This window comes from Microtus oregoni, unplaced genomic scaffold, assembly GCF_018167655.1.
Source record: "Microtus oregoni isolate MIOR12 unplaced genomic scaffold, Mior012 000015F_ref0000493, whole genome shotgun sequence".
Taxonomy (NCBI): domain Eukaryota; kingdom Metazoa; phylum Chordata; class Mammalia; order Rodentia; family Cricetidae; genus Microtus; species Microtus oregoni.
The window spans coordinates 24,491,925-24,515,650 of record NW_024543074.1 but is presented as its reverse complement, the minus strand read 5'-3'; the positions used below and the strand labels follow the sequence as shown (position 1 = coordinate 24,515,650).

At 48.3% G+C, this 23,726-nt stretch overlaps 1 protein-coding gene across 7 annotated transcripts in view; it reads right to left on the bottom strand.

Moving 5' to 3' along the window:
• Rap1gap2 (RAP1 GTPase activating protein 2) overlaps positions 1-23,726 on the bottom strand; it is a 227,824-nt gene that overhangs the window by 15,361 nt on the left and 188,737 nt on the right. For all 7 annotated transcript variants that reach the window (XM_041665619.1, XM_041665621.1, XM_041665622.1 and 4 more), the window contains 7 exons: positions 23,579-23,662; positions 17,049-17,149; positions 15,250-15,379; positions 13,196-13,351; positions 7,715-7,786; positions 7,168-7,254; positions 5,566-5,700 (listed from right to left, as the gene is read on the bottom strand). In XM_041665619.1, the coding sequence (XP_041521553.1) occupies positions 5,566-5,700; positions 7,168-7,254; positions 7,715-7,786; positions 13,196-13,351; positions 15,250-15,379; positions 17,049-17,149; positions 23,579-23,662 (765 nt within the window). The remainder of the gene's footprint in view (positions 1-5,565; positions 5,701-7,167; positions 7,255-7,714; positions 7,787-13,195; positions 13,352-15,249; positions 15,380-17,048; positions 17,150-23,578; positions 23,663-23,726) is intronic.

Below are 23,726 nucleotides of genomic sequence, written 5' to 3'. Positions count from 1 at the left end.
CTCACTAAGCCAGTTGGAATCACCTGGACTTCTCACTACAGTAATTAGTGGATTTTCTTCACCATGGCGTGAGCCTGTCACCCTAACGTCAGGAAGCAGATATGGCCAGAGTTACAACCCACTCCTGCCTTTTTGAATTCAGGCATGCGCTCACCTCATGAGCCCAATATCAGATATCTCCAGAGGAAGAGCAAAGCCCACTTCTTCCAGCGGGACATCCAGGAAGAGCTCCAAGTCGGCACAAATACTGCTCTTCAGGACCCTGGGGACACCTTTGAGACCTGGGACTGGTAACGGGCCTCATTCTACATGCCATTCCCTCCTGACAAGGGACAGAGACTCAGAGAGGCTGCTGCTCCAACAAGGAGGTGTGAGATACCGCCTCAAATTGACATCGTTTAGCCTCTATTGTCTGAATCAAAGATGTCCCCATGAGGGATGTCACCTCTCCCCTCTGGACCACAAAAGAGTTGCCTAGCAACAGTGTTTCTGGGACATGGTTGCAAGAGCCAGCATGTTTGATTCATTCTATCACTCCAGCGTCATACAATCATGTACTCTTTGGAATCTGAGGATATCTGACATGTCTTGGGTCAGAGAAAAAGGGTCCTTAGGTGACATTAGTGTTTCATAAATGCCAGCATCTTTATATGCTTGTTCCCTTTATTGCCACTACCAGTGTCACCAACATTTCACACTCTTCACTTGTGTTCTGATCTAGTCCTCACTGTCTCTCTCTCAGAAGGGATCTAAGTGTGAATAATAAGCCCTGTGCCACCGGGTGGTGGTGGCGCACGCCTTTAATCCCAGCACTTGGGAGGCAGAGGCAGGCGGATCTCTGTGAGTTCGAGGCCAGCCTGGTCTACAAGAGTTAGTTCCAGGACAGGAACCAAAGCTACAGAGAAACCCTGTCTCGAAAAACCAAAAAATAAATAAAATAAAATAAAATAAAAGCCCTGTGCCATGCATCTGGTCTAAGGAACCTTTATACACAATCTTATTGAATCTTTAAAAGGCTGAGGTATAGGAAGAATAGAAAATCTCCCAAGTAATAAATAACTGTCATGCACTAATAAGAGATAGAGCTGGGATCCAAATCTAGTATCCCAGGTCCTAGGATTGAAAATTCAAAGCTGGAAATGGTAGTGCATGCCTGTAATTCATGCAACTTGGGAGACTTAAGAGGTTAAGGCCAGCCTAGGCTACATAGTAAGACCCTATCCCCAAAAGAATCAGGGGAAAGGAAAGGAGAAGAGGAGGGATTGGAAAAGATGGGAAGAGGGAGAGAGATGAGAGAAGGAGAGAGTGAGGAGATGGGGATGGAGTCAAAGGTCAAGATGGAGCGACTCACTGATTAACTAAAGATGACTAGGAAGCAGGAGGTTGGGAATCCTACTCTCCAAAAAAAAAAAAAAAAAGCCAAAGGCTGATGTGAGGGAGGAAGGTGGCTTCAGATGCCCATGTGCAACTGTCTGAGTCAACAAAGAGAACCTGAGGAGCCAATCACTGACAGAATTCCAGAATTCCAGGGCTGGACAGGTTGTCAGTCACCTGCTCTCCTGCTCTTGCAGCAGGAAGGGTGGAGTCCTGGTCCGCCCATGGTGCCTGCCAGGAGGAGCTGTCACAAGGATGAAATGAGACAGTATATACCCAACACCTGGGATGACACCTGCCCACTCAGGCTAGCTCTCCTGCCCCGATCCTAGCGTGAAAGACAAGTGACATCATCACTAAGATCCCAAACAAGGCTTGCTTTGAATGAAACTGTCCAGTGACATCTAAAGAATTTCACATCACAGCACAATGAGCAACTGAATGGAAGAGCTGGCCCACTCAACCTGGGCAACAGAGTCAGAATATGGAGGGGGGACAAATGGGGGAGACAGAAAGGGGCAGAGGGGACTAGCTAGACTGGCTTGCACCTGGCTCACCTCTATCTGGCAAAGCTCACCCGACCCCAGGGACTGTCTGCTCATTCTAGTAGTGGGTAGCCTGACCCATGGAAAGTTCTCGTGTATACAGAACTGTATCTCACCTAAATTTCTAAACCTCGAAGCCTTGAACTGGCCTTTTCTATCATGTCCTCCTGGCCAACCACTCTGACTCTACCAATCTCCCTCAGCCCCGTGGCCCCCCAGCCTCTCAGAACACCGCACTGCTGCCTTCCACGGAGCTCTCCCGTGAGGCGTGAGGACGGATAAATGCACTGCTTTCTGACTGCCCACGTGTGTCACCTCATCTCTGCCCCAGCTGGCATCTCAGAACAAGTCGCTTTGACTTGCAGCCACCAGCACCATCGCCTCCTTACAAAAAGTTTTATGAGATGTTCCAATTTAACAACGTCGACACCAGGACAAAAGTCAAGGAGATGAGCCCCACCAAGTGGGGCGTGCCCATCCGAACCCCAGGAAGGAACCCAGGCAGGGGCCTCTGAGACAAAGCCACTCATCTCCTGCCTGCTGAGAAGGCTTTAGTCAGGGTCCTCTGTTCCTCTAGCAGGAAAAGGATGGCAACTTACAGTCTATGGCTCCAAACCATGAGCTGGGCAGAGCCACGCCCAAGGCCTGAACATTTCCCCCACCTCCACCGGCCACCCTCCCCTGTGCATGCATGCGTGCATGTGTGTGTGTGCGTGCATGCATCAGTGCATCTCACTGTACCACCAAAGGCATACAACCATTCTGGTACCACAACTTCCCCTCCCAGGAGAAAAAGGGGTGACAGAGGTGTCAAAGGTTGGGGCCTGTGTCTGTCCCACAGTCCTCCCTCCACAACCAGTGATATGACTTGGGCTGCCCCTGTCTGTGGCTACAGGACTCCCCAAGACTTTGCCAGAGATGCCTGTGACCACTCCTACCACCAAGGATCAGGTGAGACCAAAGCACCGCCTATACCGGTTCCCAGTTCCTCAAATGCTAAGAGAAATTAGCCTGCTTCCTCCCTGTTCCCGGCTGTCCTTACTCTGTCCCATTGTCTTCTACTCCTGTCTCTGGCATTATGAGGTCAGTGGAGGGTTGAGCCAGTCAAGGTTTCTCAAATCATGGTCCGTATGTGCTGCATGCTTATCACATAGACGAAACAATTGTCACTTACTCTTTTGACTTCGTTACAGACCCACAGGCTAGGGATAAGTACCTTCCAAGAGGGAGTGAGACACAGCTCCTTTATTACACAAGGCCGGAAGGATCCCTCTGTGTGCCTGACCCTGATGGCCCCTTTTACTTCTGCCTCAAAGGCAGGTGTGAACTCTGAATGGAAAAAAGCAGGTCCGTTCTCAACCACAGAATTAAAAAGAATACTGGCTCGCTGGACAGTCATAATAGAGTCTTGCAGCATGCTCCCTCTTGAAAGCCTCTCTAGGAAAACCTCAGACACCCTGTGGTGACGCTGCTACTACTCCTAACAGATGCAAAAGACTGGGCGAAATGGCCTTGGGCCACTGTCCTTTAGATCTGTCACCTGCATTTAGCTGCTAGGCCACCTCATCCATTGAACCCCATGGGCAGAATGTCCACAGCATACATACAGTGTTACATAAATATTTGAAACCTGAAAAAAAACCAACACTGCTCTAAAGTATAAAGGGAACCTGTAAAGCTCAAAGCGACAATGCTTCATAAAATGTCTGCAAAACACGGCATGGTGCTAGCTCGTCAAGTGTAGCTCAACTCCAATTGTTCCATATAAATTAATGTAGTGTGGGAGGTGGAACACTTTGATAGGTGTGATATGAGGCGGGACAGAGCCCCCAGAGCCTCAGAAGTCCTCTAAGTGGCTGCTCCTCTGTGTCCCCAGGCCTAAGCCTGTTCCCCAGGACCTAGCCTCACATTCACCCTCCTCTTGGCGAGGCTCTCTATCCACCATGACGCCCTCATCTTTCTTTGTTCCTTTTCTCCTCTACCCAAAGGCAAACAGAGTCTCACTATGTAGCCCAACCCATCCTTAAACACAGCATGCTACTGCTTCCCAAATGCTGGCAATACGGGCATCCACCTCCAACACCCAGCTCCTTTTGCATCTAGATTCCCCCGATTTCTCCTCTTCCCTGGATATCAAGACTAAACCAGAAGCCCCAGGAATCTCCTACCAGCTTGGACAAGCAGCTTGGCTTCTCCCACCCCCAGGAGGAATCTCAGCAGCTGGCTCTAGCTAAGGCCAGCAGGGCAATGCCCTGCTCTCACTGTCCAGCTGGGCAGTGCACAGCTGACCCAGACCTGCCCAAGCCTGGCTGGCATGGGTGGAATCTTCATGGTCAGAAACTGGGAGGGAGTATCACATAGCTGGTAAGAATTTGGGAGACCTGAATTCAACTCTGTCTCCAGGGTGACCTGCGACAGATTATTTCGTCTCTGTGTCTTTGTTTCCTTGCATGTAAAACAATATTCACAATCACTAAAATTGAATGTAAATTATTATGCCAAAATTATTACATCCATAAAACCAGCCTTCCCCACAGAGCACTAATGACAGCTGGGAGGTTTAAGATTATAGGCAACCTGTACAACACAGTTTATGTGTGCCCTGTTACAACAGCTAAGGGTATTTACTGTGTCACGCGCAATCTGCAATTTCTGGGCATTATTCCAATGAACTCTCATGACACAGTGGCAAAGGTCCAGTTTATTATCTCTGGGTCCTTAACAAGAAAACTGGAGCTTAGGGACTTTAAAGAACTTCCCTAGTACCCTATAGCTGGGGTTTTAAAATACCTGTAACCCCAATACGAATACCAGCCTCTCAAAACGTCATGTTTATACATCTCTCTGATGGACGACAGACCTGGCAGAACCTGGAGAAAGTCCAGGTGAGAACAAAGTCCCACGTCTGAGGTATGGCTGAGACCCTATGGCCTCTTGTACCTTGTCCTCCAGCCCTACCACCCACCCCATGTTAAAGGAAATACTGAGAAATACTATGTAGCCAAATGCAAACCATTACAGTCAGGTTTAAATCAGATGCCAATGTAAATGCTATGTGGACCAACAAGCACTCAGCCAGGACGTGGCAATGAAACCGTCTCTGCTCCTCACTGGTTCTGTGGCCACCCAGGCTCCGCCTGAGGACAGGGGACAGGGGACAGGAAGCTCCTTCTGGATAAAATTTTTCCCTTTTCAATGCTAGAGAGACTTGGCTGCAGCTCCACCCACCCTCCCCAGCCAGGTCCCAGGGCTTGGCCAGCAAGGAAGAATTATGCAGCATCCCACCCAGCTGCTGAAGACCCCTAGAGCTTGTGGCCTCACTCCCACCGTTCTTCCCTGGGCTCCCGGACCACAGAGGGAGCAGGTAGAAACAGCGAGATTCCTAGTTCATGTGGCCTCCTCTCCTCCGCTCACTCGCCTACCTGCCCAGGGGATTCCTGGGCTGACGATGGTCCAGGCCAAGAAAGAGCATGGAGGTCACTGTAGTCCTCATCGGTTGCTCCAACCTCATACACAATGCCCCAGCCCTTTGCAAAGACCACCCTAGCCTGTCACCTCTAACTGGCCCTTGGGCTCTGAGGCCATATTCCCAGTAACTTAGCTGCTTGCTTTCTTTGCCCTCTGCCACAGCAACCCCAAGTCATACCTTAAAAGACTCCAAGAATCCTCCATGGCCTCCATTCTCAAATTTGTCCTCCTCAGGGCCCAAGCCTAGCATGACCTGTGTGTGTGTGTGAAGTTCATCGTGAAGGTTGTCCAGGAGAGCAGCCCGGGTCCGGTCCTAGAAAGGAAGGGTATATGCAGTGTGCAGACACCAGCTATGCACTTCCCTCTGTGCTCCAGATGCCTGGTCTGAGGGTTGTCGTTCTGTCACCAGCTCCTGACCATAGTGCGGTCTTAGAGGAGACTAAATTTCATGCTCACTAATGCCAGAGTTAGCACAAATTTTCCAGGTCAACCCCTGCTCTCTCTCCATGGCCATACCACCTCTTCCAAGGCTTGCCCTAGGGATGCCCAGGCCAGATCTCAGACCAAGATCTATATCCACAGCCCTTGGCCCATGGCTCTTGAACAGTCAGGGATCAGCCATAGACATGCATGCAGCCTCCAGAGGGCTCCATTTACACAGACTGGACAAGCACTTTCAGCAGGCCACAGTCCCAAGGAAGTTCCTCTCCTAATAGTCTCCATGTCACCACAGAGCCTAAGCTCAAAGCCTGAGTCACCCTATAATCCCACTTTTCCCACCCTTACTTCTAGGAGTGTCTTCCCAACCCTGACTTTAGAGGAACATCCAACGTTTTGACATTATGGCACAATGTTGTCATCTATAAGAACAGTCAGGTCACCGGGGGGACAATTCATAATGTTTTATACTTACTCGTCTATGATTTTATCTTGGAACACATTCATGGTTATCCTGGGGCACATGTGGCTTGCCGGCCTCTGGCTGGACACACCTACCCACAGTTTAAACCAGTACCTCCTGTGAAATGTTCACCTCTGTTGGGTCTCTTAGACTCTTTAATCATTTTCAATTGGCCAGTTTCCTGTCCTAGCTCCCTTTCAACCCCTTCTCCTCCTCTAACACCCACTGGCTAATGGTGCTTCTAACGTGTGAATCCAACACTGCTTAAACACTTCATAGCATCCATCACCTGGAAGCCCCAGTCTCTCTCCATCTAATGCAACCGCCGTCTACAGCTGAGCCCCACCTTCCAGCCACATGAGCTGCCGTCACATCTCCCACCCCAAAGCATCAGATTCTATCTGGCCCTTGACTATTCCCTGTGTCTGGAATGATTTTCCAGACTCTCTTGCAGCTCAAAGGCAACCTCCTCCAAGAAACCCTCCCTGAATACACCCTCTGTCTTCCCTAGCAGAAGCAATCACTACCCACTGGCTCTATCACAGCCCAGAGTATAACACAGCACACGGAATTATAAACCACAATTTCTCTTCAGTAAAGGTCTGTGCACTCGTAGCAGCAGAAGGAATGTGTCACTTATCTCTGATAACAGAACAAGACCTGGGCATAATACATGTTCGGTAAAGAACCAGGGATTGGCTGGTGAGATCTAGAGTCTATGTGAGTTCCCAAGAAGAAAAAAAGAAAGAGTTCCCAAAGCAACACAGAGCTGAGAGCTTTGGAGGGAGCAAAAGCTCCCCTATTGAACGAGCACCATGGTGAGAAGCCTGAAAGACGCTAGAGCAAGTCCAGAGGAGACATTCAGTCCAGCGCTCTAACCTCCAGCTTGGCGAACTTGTCCGACTTGCAGCAAGCATTCTCTGCGTTTGTAAGCTTGGTGAGCAGAAACTCCCGGAACTCTGCACCCTGAAACAGATAAGAGGGCTCAGAATTCTCCCAGCCTCGGCTGTAGACAAAATGCTTCCAACCACTGTAACAGAAAGAACAGGGGAGGATGGGGACAGCCCCTGCAAGAGCCCTTCTCACATCTGGTCATATCCAGCCAAGGCCAGTCCCACCTGCTAATATACCGTCATGGAAGCCAGCTGCCCCAGTACTGGGAAACCCACCCTCCACATGGCACCTGGCCTGGAGCACAGTATGGAAGTCCTGCTCCTCATAGGAAAGCAGTCCCATCATCAATGTCCCAACAAGGGCTAGACTGGCCCCAAAGGGTAAGGCAGGGAGATATCCAGGAAGGAGAGAACCCTACAGCCAGGACCTCCCTGGCAAGGCTCACATTTGGAAGTACTCTTCCAACCACTGATGCTCAGGTGGGCAGACCTGGGATCCCGAGTATGACAAGAATAGTAGAAGACATTTTTACCTTTTGGAAAACAGGTGGGCTTGGCAGAGGGGGGCCAAAGGCAGGCACGTCTTCCCTTGCAGTGACTGATACCTGCACAGAAAGGTCTGGCATGAGCTGAGACAGAAGAGAAATCGCACTTCTTACAGACCAACTCACGCCTCCCCCTTCCCAGGACACAGAATGTCTGCGCGAGCATCACCCGCAAGCCCCAAATGATGCTCCTATAATGGGCTGGATGGGATGGGAGCCTGCATCCTTCCCTCTGCCTTGCTAGGGGCCAAAAGCAAGTTTAGCAGGGTGATGCCTTGGGCTGTGGAATGGCTGGGACCCTGATCACAAGTCAGTACAGGTGGCCAGAAGGTTTATTTCATTACCCCATTGTAAGTGTTCGTCCCGGAGAAGGCAACTGAGAATTACTGCCCATTTTGTTGATGAGAAAAGAGATGGAACCAACAACCCAAAGCCAGAGAAAGGTGTACAGAGAATCTAGACCACACAAACATAGCTGAGGTTTGCCCCCACTATAGTGACCCTCAAACCTGTTCATATATCAAACTCACTTTGGGTATTTAAAAAGTAAATACTGGGCCAGGGAGATGGTGCCACAGGTTTAAAAAAAAAAAAAACCTGCCACACAAGCCTTAAGGTCTCCAGAAGAGAATTGACTCCCAAAAGTTGTATCTGTGGTTCTCCCAACACATCACACACACACACACACACACACACACACACACACACACACACATACACACACACACACACCAGCAACAACTATTACTGTAACAACAATAAATAATTCAGTTTTGGGGAAAATGCAAATACTGGTTGCAAGGACAAGAGCTTGGGGCTCTTGGGAGCTTTGACACAGGCAGGGGACCCAGGTCTGGAGCCTAGCTCTACAGAGTCAGTCAGTCTGGCTGAAGCTTGAGCACAGATACCAAAGGCATTGACTGGGAATGAGGATGTGGGCAGCCAGGCTCCAGCCACACGCTGTGAGACCAGACTGTAAGAACATCCGGGGACTTTGCATAAGGGTGGTCCTGGAAGCAGGCAGCTTCCACTCACCTCCTCTCTGCATGCAACTATCTTGGTCTTACCTGCTGTAGGCCCCTACGGCTACAGGGCTCTGGGGAGGCTGCCCTATCCCTTCCCTAGCAGTGGCTGACGTGAAGGCCCTGGCATGCTGCCAACCACTCTGGCCTGTGAAGTAGGGCAGATGCAATAGTCTGCCAGACTGGGTGAGCAGGCAGTCTGGGGCCCAGCCAAAATAAGGCCCTGCCAGGTCTGGGGCGGGGGGGGTGGTGGAGCAGAGCCTCGGTCAATGGGGCATTCTTCCTACAAGCTCAAGGCTGTCGGCATGGCCCAAACTGAGGTACTCAGAGTCAAGAAATGGTTTGTGTTCACTGACAAGATTTTGGCTGAGCCCCAGGTGCCAGGCATAGCCCCCCGCTCCATCCACCTACCATGCACCGGTGACCCAAGTCTAGAATTCCATCTTGGAGCAAGAATTTGGCTGCCTACCGTGGGTATCGGGGACACTTGGGACAAAGCACAGACGCTGGCCCAGCTGTTTCCCTGGGCCCCTCCCCCTCGGGCCTGCATTAAAGTAGTCTGTGCTGACAGAGTAAGTGGCTCAGATGTGCCCTTAAGTCCACAGGTCAGGAGGGGCAGGATCCAAGTCCTTTCTGGTCATGTCCATCCATCGCCCATCCTCATCCCAGCTCCCCCTCTGACCTCAGTCTTACCAGGCAGCTAGGCCTTTGTCACCCCCTCCTCTCAGCTCGCTTCAGAAAGCAGAAGCACTGAATTTACCTTCCTGTATCTAAAGCAGGCATGGGCTGGGAGAAAGCAGGGGCAGGTCACTGGGGGAAGCATCTTTAAAGCTAGAAGGAGCTCAGTATGGGGACAACCAGATGCCTATGGGAACTGAGAGCATAAGGCCTGGAGACCCAACAGTGTCCAGGTATGGCCTGCCACCAGAAGACTGGCAGGGTTGTTCAGAGAAGCCATGATGGTCAGGGAAGCAGCTGCCTGCTTCACAGAAGAGTCTTGGAACCTCGGCAGAACTTCTGGAGTGGGGTGGAGTGGCCCCTGGGGTAGGATGGGGGATCCCATTGATTGCCAAGCTGGAATCCCTTTCCAATCTAGAGTGATGGGAACTAAACTCCTACCTGGAAAGTAATTCAGTCACATCATGCACACTCATGGAGCCAGCTTCTCACCTGCCCCAAAGGCTCCTGGGAAGATTTCCAATTCCAGGCTCCCTGACTCAGTGGCTTCAGCTTTAAGTGTCCTCAGCAGCAATCAGTCTCATTCTCGTCCCTATGAGCAGGCTAGTGGGACTTGTTAGGCTTCAAGACTATTCCAGGGCTAGTGAGATGGTTCTGCGGGTAAAGGCACTTGCTGCTAGACCCAAGAACCTGGGTTCAAGCCCCAGGAGCCACATTGTGGATGGAGAGAACCGATTCCTGTAAGTCGGCCTCTGATTTCCATATGCATACACACACACACACACACACACATACACACACACGCACATGCACACACATACACACACACATACACACACACATGCACACTCACACACGCATGCACACTCACACACAAATGAATGTAGAAATAGACTGCCGTAATGCAGAGCCTGGCAGAGTGGGAACCACCATTACTCAGGTTTTTTGTCTTTACTTATCCAACCGGACGACATGTACAAAAGGGCACCTTAAATACAGAGCTCCCCAATGCACCTGGCAGACCACATCCCACCCTGCCTCCATCTCTGCTTCCATAAGTGGCTGGGGCTAGAAGACTCCCTGAAGTTATATAATCCAACTTCCCGGTTTTGCAATGATAGAAATAGAGGCCCAAAGATGACAATCACACAGGCACAAAGAGACAGAGCAGAGGCAGAGATCCCAGGCTGCTGTGCCACTCTGTCTGGGGTCCCACCCTCCTTTACTCTTCTTCCTTGTTTCTTGTCTTCCTCCTGTAGGGTTCAGCTAAAGCCCAGTGTCACCCAGTCCTCCTCACCGTTTGAGTCACCCATGGTGCTTCTGCGGGGAGGGGAGAACTGGGTGAGCAGCACTCTGGAGAGCACCATGGAAGACGCGGGCATGGGTGGCGAATCCAAGCCTTCCTCGGTAGGAGCAGGATGGCTATGATGCTGCCCTGACTGAACTGCACTCACTGGCTCCTCTGTCCCTTGCCTGGGGTCAGCAAAGCCAGTTCTTCCTTGTTTCCCAGTGTTGCCAGCACACAGAAGGCACAGAAGAAGAAACCCTGTGTCTAGCAGTGACTGTAAACTGAATGCCCATTTCAGTCAAAGCAGGCTAGATTGTTCTGTGTCAGAGGGGCACACACAGCCACGCACATACAAAAAGCTCATGGACCTCAACAGGAGAGGTGTGCTTGTCATAAACTTGTTAGAGGAGGGGGATGTGTTTCTGCAGAGGGAGCATGTACGTGTATGTGCATATGGGGGTAGGGTGTGCGTGGAGGTCAAAGGACATTTGGGGAGGAGGTACTCCTCACAGGTAGTGAGTGGGTCCCAGTGATCAAACCTGGGTCACCAGACTTGTGTAGTAAGCACCTTTACCCACTGAGCCATCTACACGTGCTTATTATTACTCTTATTTTGTTGTTATTGTTGTTGTTTGGTCTTTGTTTAGCAACGGGTTCTCTGGAGCCCTGGATGTCCTGGAATTCATGCTGGACTCAAACTCTCAGTGATCCACCTGCCTCTGCCTCCCAAGAACGGGAATTAAAGGCGTGTGACTGGTCCTACCGTATCTTTTAAGACAGGGTCTCTCACTGAAACTTTATTTGGCTGAACTGGCTGACCTGAGAGATCTTCCTATGTCTGCCACTCCAGTGCTAGAATTACAAATGCAACCAGCTTCCTATGTGGGTGTTCAGGATCTGAACTCAGGTCCTTGTGCTTGGACAGCAAGCACTTTACTGACAGCCCGAGAGCTCTTTCTTTCTTTCTCTCTCTCTCTCTCTCTCTCTCTCTCTCTTTCTTTCTTTCCTTTTACTTTTTATACATCTCATACTTGGTTTTAAAAGTTGACAAGCCTTTTGCACTTACTACATGTGGTTCTAAATTGACAAAGCAGAGGAATCACCATTGTGAAGGCATTGAAGATGGCTAAGCCACAGCACGCCTCGGAAAGCCGCAAGGGCCTGGGTTAGTATCTAGTACACATTCCCAGCCTCAATTCTCCCATTTGCAATGGCATGTGCATTTCTCCTTCTGCTTAAGATGCTGATACCCAGCATTCTGTGATGTAGGAAACACTCTGGGAATCTGAGCTCTGGTCTCTCTTCCCAGGAAACAAAGAAAAGCAGAAACTCGCCACTTGGTGACCACCTAGCCCTGACCCTAAAGTTTCTGACTCAGCCTATCTCCCATGGATCCCAGACCCCTCAAACCAATGGAACACAGAGACGTGATGCCCTGGAGGTTAAGAAAAAGAAGGAAGGTGAAGAAGCGGCCAGTGAGGAGCAAGGGAACTTTCTCTCCGGTGTGTCCTGTCTCTCCGATGCTGAGGGCTGGGAGCCAGAACAGTCTAATGCTTTCCACTCAACGCCTCCCATTACAGCAAGTGGCCCTTCCTTCTCTCTTTTCTTTAATTAACATGTATTGATTATATTTATTAATGGAGTTTAGTGTATTATTTCCTCACATGCATACAATATGCACTGACTAAATCCAACTTTCTTTAATCCACCTTGCTTCCCACACCCTCCTCATCCTCTTTTTATTTTTTACAGGGTCTTTGTTGACCAGGCTAGCTTGGAACTCTCATGCCCCAGGACCCTGCCCCCACATCTGCTGGGATCTGGGGATTATAGGCATGTATCATCACCAGTGACTAGCGTGACATTTCTAGCGTTCATGGATCTTAGAAAGAAAAACTGAAAGTCCCCCAGTCAGGAGCATCACCAAGGTCTTGCATTCTCATAGAAATCTTCCAGTTAAAACCATTCATTTGCTCATGTTATCCAGACGCAGGGGCCAGGGTCTGTGAGTCCCCTCTAGCCTTTGTCTTCCCATTGTCCCTCTTTCTCTCCCCTTTCCTGGCTATCCTCTCCTCTTCCTCAGACTTCCTCTAGCAAATGCTATCACCATATCCAAAGCTCAGCACTCGGGGCTTCTGGACCACTGAGTGAGAAGCTGAAGAGCTAGAGGAAGGATGCAGGAGATGATCGTGGAAGATGCTTTCCACCAAGGGCCAGGCTCCAATCTCAGAAGCCGGACCAACCATGGGGAGTGCAATACTTTTAAGACCTGGTGTCTTTCCTGAAACTTGCTCTGTAGCTTAGGCTGGCCTAAAACTCAAAGGTCCACCTGCATCTGCCTCCTAAGTGCTGGGATTAAAGCATGCCCAGTTAAGACCTAGTGTCTTTTGCTGTCACTGAGCCCACCATGCCTAGGGATGTACCTGGGCTCATGACTGATATCTCCACCCCCCCCACCCCCCCATGAGGCTTTTTCCTTACCTTGTAGGATGGTGTCTCTGTGCCTGGGCTCTCAGCCTGAACAACAATGTAGGCATGTAAGAAGTTTGAAGCAATCATATCTGGGACAAACGGTGTGTTTTCTTCTTGGAAGATGATGGCCACAATGTCATTCCCAATGTGCCTCTTTCTCTGCAACTAAACAGAAAGCACTTCGTTGTTACAAGAGAGTTAGGAACCTCCCTAAACAGAAGAGTTTAGCAGCAAATTCCTCTTCTTCCGCCTTTCACAAACCCTGAGCTCTGAGGTCCAGCTCTTTGGGAAGCTGTTTCTCCCAATCTGTGGGTATGACCAAGAGGGAAAGGGAGGAAGATGGCCATGTTGTTAGGTAACAGCTGGCCTGCCTGAGTGTAACTAAACTCAACAGCATACAGAGCCTGGACCGAGGACCATGGAGAGAATGTAAGAATGTCAGGCCACTCATAATTTATCTAGAAGAAACACAAACATAGGAGAAGCCACCTGAACCCACTAACCAAGCTGCCAGCCAAGGGTAAATCAGCTGCTCTCTGGCAGAAAGTACCTGGCAGCTTTAGGAGCAGAGAGCAGGTGGCAGCAGAGGGCATCCTGAAAAACACGGGCAAGATTGGCGAGGAAATGCAGACAGGAGAGGCAGGGGACAGAGCACTCCACCAGAGGTGAGGACACTCCAAGAAATGCAGGTCAATTGACTAGGGGAGGACGAGAGGACAGAACCCAACAGTGTCAAGCACTCTGCCATGTGATCTGGGTTACAAGCCCCTACTATGTGCCTGGGACTGCGAATGCTGTTCACATGAATGATTACAAATATTAAGGTTTTCCTTTACATAGGCCCTGCCAATCAATGTCTGTGGTCCTTTACTAAATGCACACTCAAAGTGGAACTTGTGCTCAGTTCTTTCAAATAGGGTTTCTCATTCACAGAGTGTCTGCTCCGAACATTGTACTGGGTGTCTTTATGCAAACTGTCTCGCTTATTACACACACACACACACACACACCGCTAGCGCCCATTTCTTAAGAGGAAAGAACTGTCTTTGATTTGGTTCCTGCCAAGAGCCAAGCTCTGCAGCACACCCAGGCTGAAATGACGCTGAGGTAATGAGCCTCAGACTAGGGCAGTAGGTGAGGGAGGCTGTAAGAAAACAGGGACCAAAGGTGAGGCTCCCAGGGAAAACCCACTTTGGCTACACAAGGAATCACACACCCACTTGTTTCTAGAACATTCAGTTATTATTTGGGAGCCAAATCATAATTTGCTTGCCAATTTCTTTTATTCCCAAGAAACCATGCACAGTGTTTATGACTTTGCATCCCCACTCCCTTCCCAGTGCCCTAGGCAGAAACAAACAGGTCAGAGCTTGGGGGACACCCTTCTGTGTTCTCTGAAATAGGAAGGAGGAAAGAAGTGGGATAAGGTGATCAATGTCACAACAGCCAGAATCAGCTGCAAGAGCCAAACCCTCCAGAAAGATGTGCAGCTCAAAGCAGCTGCTCTGGAGCGAGCTGACAAATGCTGGGGTCACAGGTCTCACAGAGTCCCCAGGCTAGGGACAGGCAAGGAGGCTATGAGGATTCTCCTACAAACCTCACACTCACAGGGCAGCAAAGAGCAGAAAGGCTGAGTGGCCAGGACAGAAGTTCCCCAAGAAGCAGGCACACACCAGCTGTGGCTCACAGGAGCCAGCTGTTCGGCAACCCACAGAACCCTCTAACACAGACACCACTACACATGTTCTGAAGCCGCGAGGCCACCGACGGGCTGAGAGTCACGCGCTTTCGGCTTGCTCTCCCCGCTTCCGACTCCCATCGGCAGAGCGGCCGGGCGGCCTTTGCCAGCCAGCACTGTTTGCTTTGCTCCTAGCTCAACCCTTCATTGACTTCCTGGTGCTAACTTCTACTTTCGGTGCTAGAGACAGAGTTCAGGGCCTCCTGCATGCTAGGAGCTACACGGAGTCTCAAGGAAGTGTTTTAACAGGCCACCCCACGCTGCAGTGTCCCATCTGTCAAGTGGAAGCGACCTGCAGCTTGGCCCTGTCTTCTGTCCTGGTTACCTGCTGAGTATCACCATCCGTGAAGGGCAGCTTGGTAGAGACATGGAACATGATCTCTCGGTCCCGAAAAGTGGTGTATACCGATTCCACCCCTGTCTGTCCGTGGGTCACATCCAGGCCGCCTCGGAAACTGGCATTAAAAAAAGGCAGGAGCAGAATGAGGAGTGAGATGGAGCTGTGTCATGGTGCCACTAAGGACAGGTAGCAAACAAGCAGGTGAGAAGACATGGAAGTGCTGAGGGCCAATGAGGGTATAAGGTAGGAAGGTGTGCAGATTGGTTCTTCTGCGCAGCCTAGCCAAGTGTCCTACAATCAACCACCTATCTGAGAGACAGAGGCGGACCTGGTGGCTGGGACCTGGTGGCTACATGTTAGCAACCCTAGCACGTTAAAGGTCAAAGCAGGAGTTTGAGGCCAGCCTGGACTATAGAGTGAGATTTTGACTTACAACAGAATCAAATTAACTAATTTAAGCAAAGCCTCTACCTCAAGCCTTGGTTATGTACCCTCCACATGGCTGTTCAAGTGAGAAGGCCACCAGCCATTCATAACCCCACACAGATGCCTGACCTAGCTCCCCAAGGCCCCTGGTCAGGAGCCAGGACAGTCAGTCTCTCTACTGGATGTGGGTGAATTCATGCGAGACTTGGGGCCTGACGAAGGACAGCTGATGAGCTTTGAACAGTCAGCTTCTGTAGAGACAAACACATGATGCTCCCTGCACATCTGTAACATCCCAGGAAGGAGACAGTGGGAAAGGACTGATGACCTTCTAGGAGCCAGCTCTTCTCCCTTCACAGAAATATGGCTGCCAGCCTGGGACCACAGTCTTCAGCAACCAGAAGGAAAAAACAAAAAACAGATACACCTCAGGCCCTTTCAGGTTCCAAACCTGCTTTGTCTGCATTATGTGTTTTAATCCCCTGTGACCTTGTGGGTTGTTACTAAGTTCACGTTTATCTCCCTTTTTACAGATAAGGAACTGGACTGATCTCCTGGTAAAGTCACTGGTCCAACCTCTTAGGGCTTGTGAGCATGGGAGGCAGGAGTCTAACTCTGGGGTGACTGACTCCAGACTCCAGGCAATAGTAGTGACTGCAAAGTGAGGAGAAGATGGAGCGAGGGGTGCAGGGGGGAGAAGGAAGCAGAGGAAGAAAGCAATTATCAGCCGCCTAGGACAACTGGACCAATGCTTTTCACCGGATGTCAGGTGCTTGCTTTGGCCCCTGGACTAAATGTGAGGACTCTCAGCCATATGCCAGTCACTCAGTTGGACAGGTCTGAAATGTTCCCAAATGTCACCTTTTCTGAGGAAAATCAAGGGCCAGGGTTTTCCAAACAACAGTCCCAATAATCTAGCTTTCTGTCCGTTGAAGGGACTCGACACTGCTGCATGGATTTCTGCCAACAGGGTTATTACGTTCGCGTGAAGTCTTAATTATCTGTTCTTCGCATGCTGTCCAAACTGGGTCACTTCCTTAGAAACAGCACAGGGTTCTCTTTCTCCTGCCAGGTAAGTGGTAGGGAAGGTGGATTTCTTTCACCGTCAGTGTGAGCCAAATGTAATTAGGAAGGCAGACCTCAGCAGGCGCCACCTCATCATGCTGCCCAGGCCACTGCCTCTCAGCCAACCTGTCACTCTAGATTATCCCTGGGACCACTGAATCTTCAGGAATGCAGGCACGTGAGCAAAGGATCAAAGCTGGAAAAGCCCCATGCTCCCTCAGGACAGAACTGTCTGCCCTGGCCCTCACCACGGGCCCCACCCATGAATGAAGTCAGCCTCTGACAAAACTCACCCTTTGAAGTCCTGCAATGTGATGGTGTCCCCTAGGAGATTCAAAAACTCCTTGAAAGCTGGGCTCTCCTCGTTGTTCCCAAACAGCTCTTCCTCCAGGGTCTAGAAAAAACACGGGGGCCGGGGAAGGAATGGGAAGAAGGCACTGAGTGTGAAGAGAAAGGGCTGTCCAAACCCAGGGTTCCTTTCTCCTCTTCCCTGTTGTCCACTGGCCCTCAAAGACAGGTTAACGGAGGAACACTGAAGAGCTGGGTGCTGGCCCTGGGGAAGGAGGTCTTGGAATCCAAGAGCTCAGAGCAAAGAGCTTTCAGACTTAACACCAAAACCATGACTCAAAGTACAGGACTGGTTTCAAAGTGAAAGACCTCTAAAGAAGGGTTCGGCATGGTGGCTCACTCCTTTAATCCTTGCACTCAGAAGGCAGAGGCAGACAAAAGTCTGTGAATTCGAGGCCAGGGTGTGTCTACAGAGCAAATTCTAGGCTAGCTGGGCTACACAGTGAGAACCTGTCTCATAACAAAAACTCTACAGTAATAATAATAAAAAAAAACGACCCTACTTCATAATCACTAGGATGGGTCTGCTGATGAGTGACAAGAACAAGTGTGGGGGAGGTTACGGAGACCTCGGAACACTTGCTCACTGTTGACAGGAATGTGAACAGGGCAGAGACTCTGGCAACAGCCTGCCAGCCTCAGACGGCTAACTACCGAGCAATTCCACCCCTAGGTATACACCTAAGAGACAACAAAATGCATGAACACACGCACACACACGCACACACACGCACACACACATACAAAAAAACTTGTACATGAATGTTAACAGCAGTACTGTGCATAACCCACAAGTGGGAACACCCAGATTATCTGTCAAGCAACCAATAGATTGTTTTTATCTGGTATAGACATTCAGTGGAACATTACTTGACCTAAATAAGGAACAGATAGACCATGTTACAACATAGATGAACCCTGAAAACATTTAGCTAAGTGAAAGAAACCAATCAAAAATGTCACAAATATTTCTCCATTTCTCAAAGGTCCAGAACAGACCAACTCACAGAAATGAAGGCAGACTACTTTGAGACAGAGTCTCATGATGTAGCCAAGGCTGGTCTTGAACTGGATATCCTCCAGGAGCTAAAGGGACAGAGGAGTGACTTCCATGGATGCAGGTTTTATTTGGAGAGTGATGAGCATATTTTGGAACAAGATCATCATTGTTGTGCCACTGTGATCACACCTCAAGCCACCCGTGGAGCTGTAATTCTTACTATTGTGAAGTGCATGGTGTGAGAATTATAGATTAGTAAAGCTGTAATAAAAACTTAACAGTAAGAAAAATTAGAAAACGGTCATGGACATTTCACCTAAGTGGACACACAGATAGCGAGTAAGCACATGAAAAAAAATGATGTTTTAAAAAATGAGGTTCAGCTTCATTAGCCGACAGGGAAATGCAAACTAGACCACAATGAGGTGCACCACGCATGTGTCAGAAGGGCTAAATTAAAAGTCAGCAGCACCGAATCCGGCTCAGACGCAGAAAAGCTGGATCACTCACACTGAAGGGGAAACAATCGCTTCAGAAAATGGTCTGGCACATGCAATTCGCCATACGAGCGGCAATTACTCTGCTAGGCAGGTATCCAGAGAAATGAAAACACAGGTTCTTAACCCCAAATCCTACACAAAAGTGTGCACAGTAGTTCCGCTCATGAGTCTCCAAAGCTGGACACGACCCTGATGCCTGAGAGTGTGAATGGCTAAGCACGGGCAGCCAGACCATGGAATACTACTCAGCCTAAGCCAGGTGACATGATGACACAAGCCATGGGGACACACACCTGTAATCCCAGCACTCAGGGAGGTACCAAGTTCAAGACCAGCCTGGGCTACACAGTGAGAATCTCTCTCAAAATAATGAAAGGAAAGAGGGAAACAGAAAAAGGGGGAGAAGGAAGGAATAGAGGGAGAGAGGGGGAAACAAGAAGAAACGAAACAAACCAGCGGCACACTTGAGACGTTGGACAATCTGCTGAGCAGAGAGCAACCCTGAAGGTTTTACTAAAATATTAATAACTCATAAAGATATGATGCCGTATCAGGGTGGTGCTATCACAGTGTGAAACAAAGATGGGAAAGCAGATAAACAGTTGCCAATGTTTGGAACTAGAAGGAAGGGCAGAGGCAGGGGGAGAGAGGCGGGGCTATAAAATGAAAATGTAGGGAACCGAACGGTGAGAATCTGCTTCTTGACTATGGATTAAACAACACAGAACAACTCTCTCTCTCTCTCTCTCTCTCTCTCTCTCTCTCTCTCTCACACACACACACACACACACACACACACACACACACACACCAAATACAAATAAATCCATGTGAGGGACCTAGAAGGCTCAGCAGGTAGGGGTACTTGCTGTCATCCCTGACGACCTGAGTTCAATTCCTGGATCCACACAGTGTAAAGAACTGACCCCTGAAAGCTTTCCTCTGACCTCTGAATGCATGTGGACAGACAGACAGACAGATAGGTGTTTTTAAGTCCATGAGAACTGGGGAAACTGGAGTAATATGTCCATTATGTCAGCAATCCTGGTTGTGACACAGCACTGTAGTTTGAGACCTGACCTCTAGGGAAACTGGGTAAAAGCATCAGACCTTTCTCTGCTATTTCCTCCTATGCAAAACTAAGAAGATTAATAACTACTAAAGAAAGCAAAACTGAAAGTAAGAATAAGCTCTCTCAGACTTAAATCACTGACAAGTCCTACCTAATCCATGTGCTCTGCCCACGGAGGCAGGATCCACAAACACCTGCAGCTACACAAAAGACATTCCAATTCGCCAGTCTATTCAAGGCCAAAGTCTCCACCAGACAGCTCCCTAGGCCCCCCATGCCGGCTAAGGGTAGAACTCGGGGCTTTCCTCACACCCCACTAACGCTCTACTACTGGGCTTGACACTCCCAGCCTGTTTTACAATAAATAAGATCAGACCTCAGGTTCTACGCTTTCACAAGGCGACATAATCTAACTCATCTCAACAACTTCATTTTGCTTTTTAATAGCATTTCTCGGTAATCTCAGCAAGCAGAAGGTTGTGACAGAAGAAAAATGAGTTCCAAGCCCGAATGGGCTACATAGCAAGTTCAATATCAGCCTGAACTACAGTCTCAAAAGCAAAACAAAATAAATCAAATACACATTTGCACACATACTCATGCACTCTCGGGCACGCATGAACACACACACACACATACAGACACACACAAAACTGCTTTCACTTCATAGCAAGAGACAGTGAGAATGGCTTTCCAGTTAGAGTAGCGTTGTATAATTTCCTCTCAAAATAAAAGCCCCAAGGGTCTGGGGGCATGGTAAAACACTTGCTTAGCATGTGTAAGGCCCTGGACTTGATCCCCAGCACCACAAAAATAAAGAAATAAATAATAGATACACTTAAGTTTTAAAACATTTTTAGAGAAATAGTAGTTAATAGCGTCAAACACTGTGATGCAGACCCTGAGGGAGACCCACCAGCAGGTGAACACTGCTGTTCAACAGGAGGCAGCTAATGCTTGTCCAGGTGGTCAAGACTGGCCCACTTCCTGTTTTCATAAATAAAGTTTTATTGGAACACTGCCAGCGCAACTCATTTACTTATGTGTCTGAGGCTGCTTCTACATGCAGAGTAGAGTGGATGTGGTGGTCCCCAGGGCTCCGAAGTCTAAACAGTCTACTACCCTCCAGTTTACAGAGTGTACTAACCCTGATCCTCAGCAAGCCAAGAAGACCTTGTTACTACAAACTGTGTGGGAAGGTAGCTGCTTCCAGGAAAGCTACATCTCCAATAGGAAACAACCTAGTGTGCCTTCTGGGGCTGGCACTGCTCTCCCGGGATTCACAGTCAGCATGGCTATCATCATTGTCTTTGTTTTTGTACAGCCCTTGAGCTTGACCATACGCTCAGGGAGGAGGCCTTAGTCATCACTATCACCCACAGTGCTCAGCACAGAACATGACAAACAGGACAGTTAGGTGAGGCTTATTTTTATCCAAAGACCAGTTTAGAGCATTTATGCAACAAATGTTCGTATTAAATGTCCCCCAGCTGTAGGTTTGCAAAGCAACAATCTGCCTGCCTTTTTTTTTTTTTTTTTTTTAATTTTCCTAGCTTCTCCCCTGCAGCAGCAGCACTGGGTACATAAATAAAACACGGCTCCTTCCTTCTCAGAGGTGGATAGTTAATATTCAATAATTACAACTTTGCTGGAACATTGAATTATAATCACCTTGTAAAGTATGTTTTGGTAAATTTCACAAGCAAAGAGCTTTAATTACAGGGGTGATAGTAGCCAAGATATATGAAATAAAGGCGTTAATATGTGAAAGTCATTACAGTGGCAACCTGAATCCTCTCCCTTGAATTATGAGATGCATCCATGCGGACTTTGTAACTCTTCACCCAATTAGTGCTTTGAAGCAGACCTGTGCCTTTTGTGGTCTAATATCTTCAGAAAAAGAAACCATCTAACCAACAAGGAAATCAACTAACCAAGAAAGAGATGGCCATGAAAAAAAAAAAAAACACAGAACATCAATGACCTGCAATTAGCAAAGCCAAATTTCGTATTCACTCATTAATCACATACCAATAGACTCTTACACACATATAAATTCATAAAGTGTGTTTGTATGCATGTGTGTGTGGTGTGTGTGTGTGTGTGGTGTGTGTGCCTGTGTGTGTCCCCATGCTGGGTACTAGATACAAAGGAGAAATGAGCTTGGAATCTCCTCACAGAACCTGGATGAGGAGACACCAGTGCCTTTGGCTGACCATCTTGCTCAGGACATTAGCAATGTTCATTGTAGAAAACAGGTTTAACAACCTGCTTTCCCAGCAAGGGAACACAAGTTTTGCTCTAATTTCCATGGTGTAAATATTTCCAACAAGGCTGATTTCAACCTACCAACATGACATCACTGGGCTCCTACACCCCAATGAATGAGGAGAAAAGGCTAATTTCTCACTAGAAAAAGGTGGGAGAAGAATAGCCTAGGCTAACCCATTCCCTCTCTGTTGTTTGTGTTTTTCTCTGGTTCATAGCCCTCAGATAAACAGAAGCTGAAGGAGCAAGGAAGAATTTAGACTTTACTGTGTGAGAACTAAACCATTCTCTATAAGACTTGCAGACCTTATTGCAAAGTTGTCTTCCTTGAACATTCACCTACCTCCAATCCAATTTATGTTTTGAATGTGACAACTGTATTCAGAGCATTTAATAGCCACAGAGATATTTACATATCCATAGCTATGAACACAGTATTTACAACAGCCAGGAAATGAAACCAGCATAGTTGTCTATCAAAAGATGAACAGGCAAATACCACACAATGGGATTTTATGCAACCATGAAGAAAACTGAAATTTTGACATTTTCAGGAAAATGGATACAACTGAAAATAATTGTGTTAAGTAAAATAAGCCAGACTCAGAAAAACAAATGTCGCGTATGTGGCCCCTGAACTTAAAAACTTATGTGTATCTGCCAGGCATGGTGGTGCACACCCTTATTAATCCCAGCACCAAGGAAGGAGAGTCAAGCAGATCTCTGAATTCAAGGCCAGTATGGTCTATGTAGTAAATTCCAGGCCAGCCAAGGCTGCCTAGTAAAACCATGTCTCAAAACTCAAAGGAAAAACAAATCAAACAAAAAATTTATGTGTATGTGTGTACTCACATGTGTGCATGGTGTGTGTGTGTGTGTTTGTGATCATGAAAGATGAAGAGATTCCAATGGAGACAGGAAACAGAGTGGGTAGTGGAGAATGTGTAACAAAAAAGCTGACTGGAAGGTGAAAGGGAACCTGCTGAATTCCAGGAGGAAAACAGTAGGGGACAGAAACAAAGGAGAACAAGGTATAATGACACAGAGATGAAGATGCCCAGATTAGCTTCGTATGCTAGGCTAAAATAAAAAATACATTAAATGTTCTAATTGAAAAGAGAGAGAAGGGGCTGGAGAGATGACTCCGTGATTAAGAGCACTTGCTGTTCTTGCAGAGGACCTGGATTTAGTTCCTCACAGCCGCATCGATGGTTCACATCTGATTCCAGTTCCTGGGAATCCAACCCCCTCTTCTGGACCCCATGGGCTCCTATACACACGTGTGTACATACCCACACACAACACACACACATATACACATAATTAAAAAATAAAGCAGATCTTTAAAAAGACAAAAAGAGCCTAACTCAGGACCCCTGCTCTTGGGGTGAAGAAACAATAAAAAGTTATAAACAAGAGGCTATGGTGACCAACGTAAACCATGGTGTTTACCATAAACAATAGGTTACAGTGACCAACCAACGTGAACCATGTGCTTATCATAAACAAGAGGGTACGGTGACCAACGTGAATGCTTGTGCTTACCATGAACTAGAGACGATGGTGACCAATGTGAACCATGGTGCTTACCATAAACAAAAAACTACAGTGACCAACATGAACTATGGTGCTTACCTGCCTGGCTTTTTGATAAATGACCCCAAATTTGAAAGTGTTGTTGACATCGTGTTCATCATAGGACACAATCATCTGAGAGGCCTAAAAAATGTGGAAAGGGAAAAAAAATCAAGACTGACATCAACAGGAGGCAAGGGAAAGATAA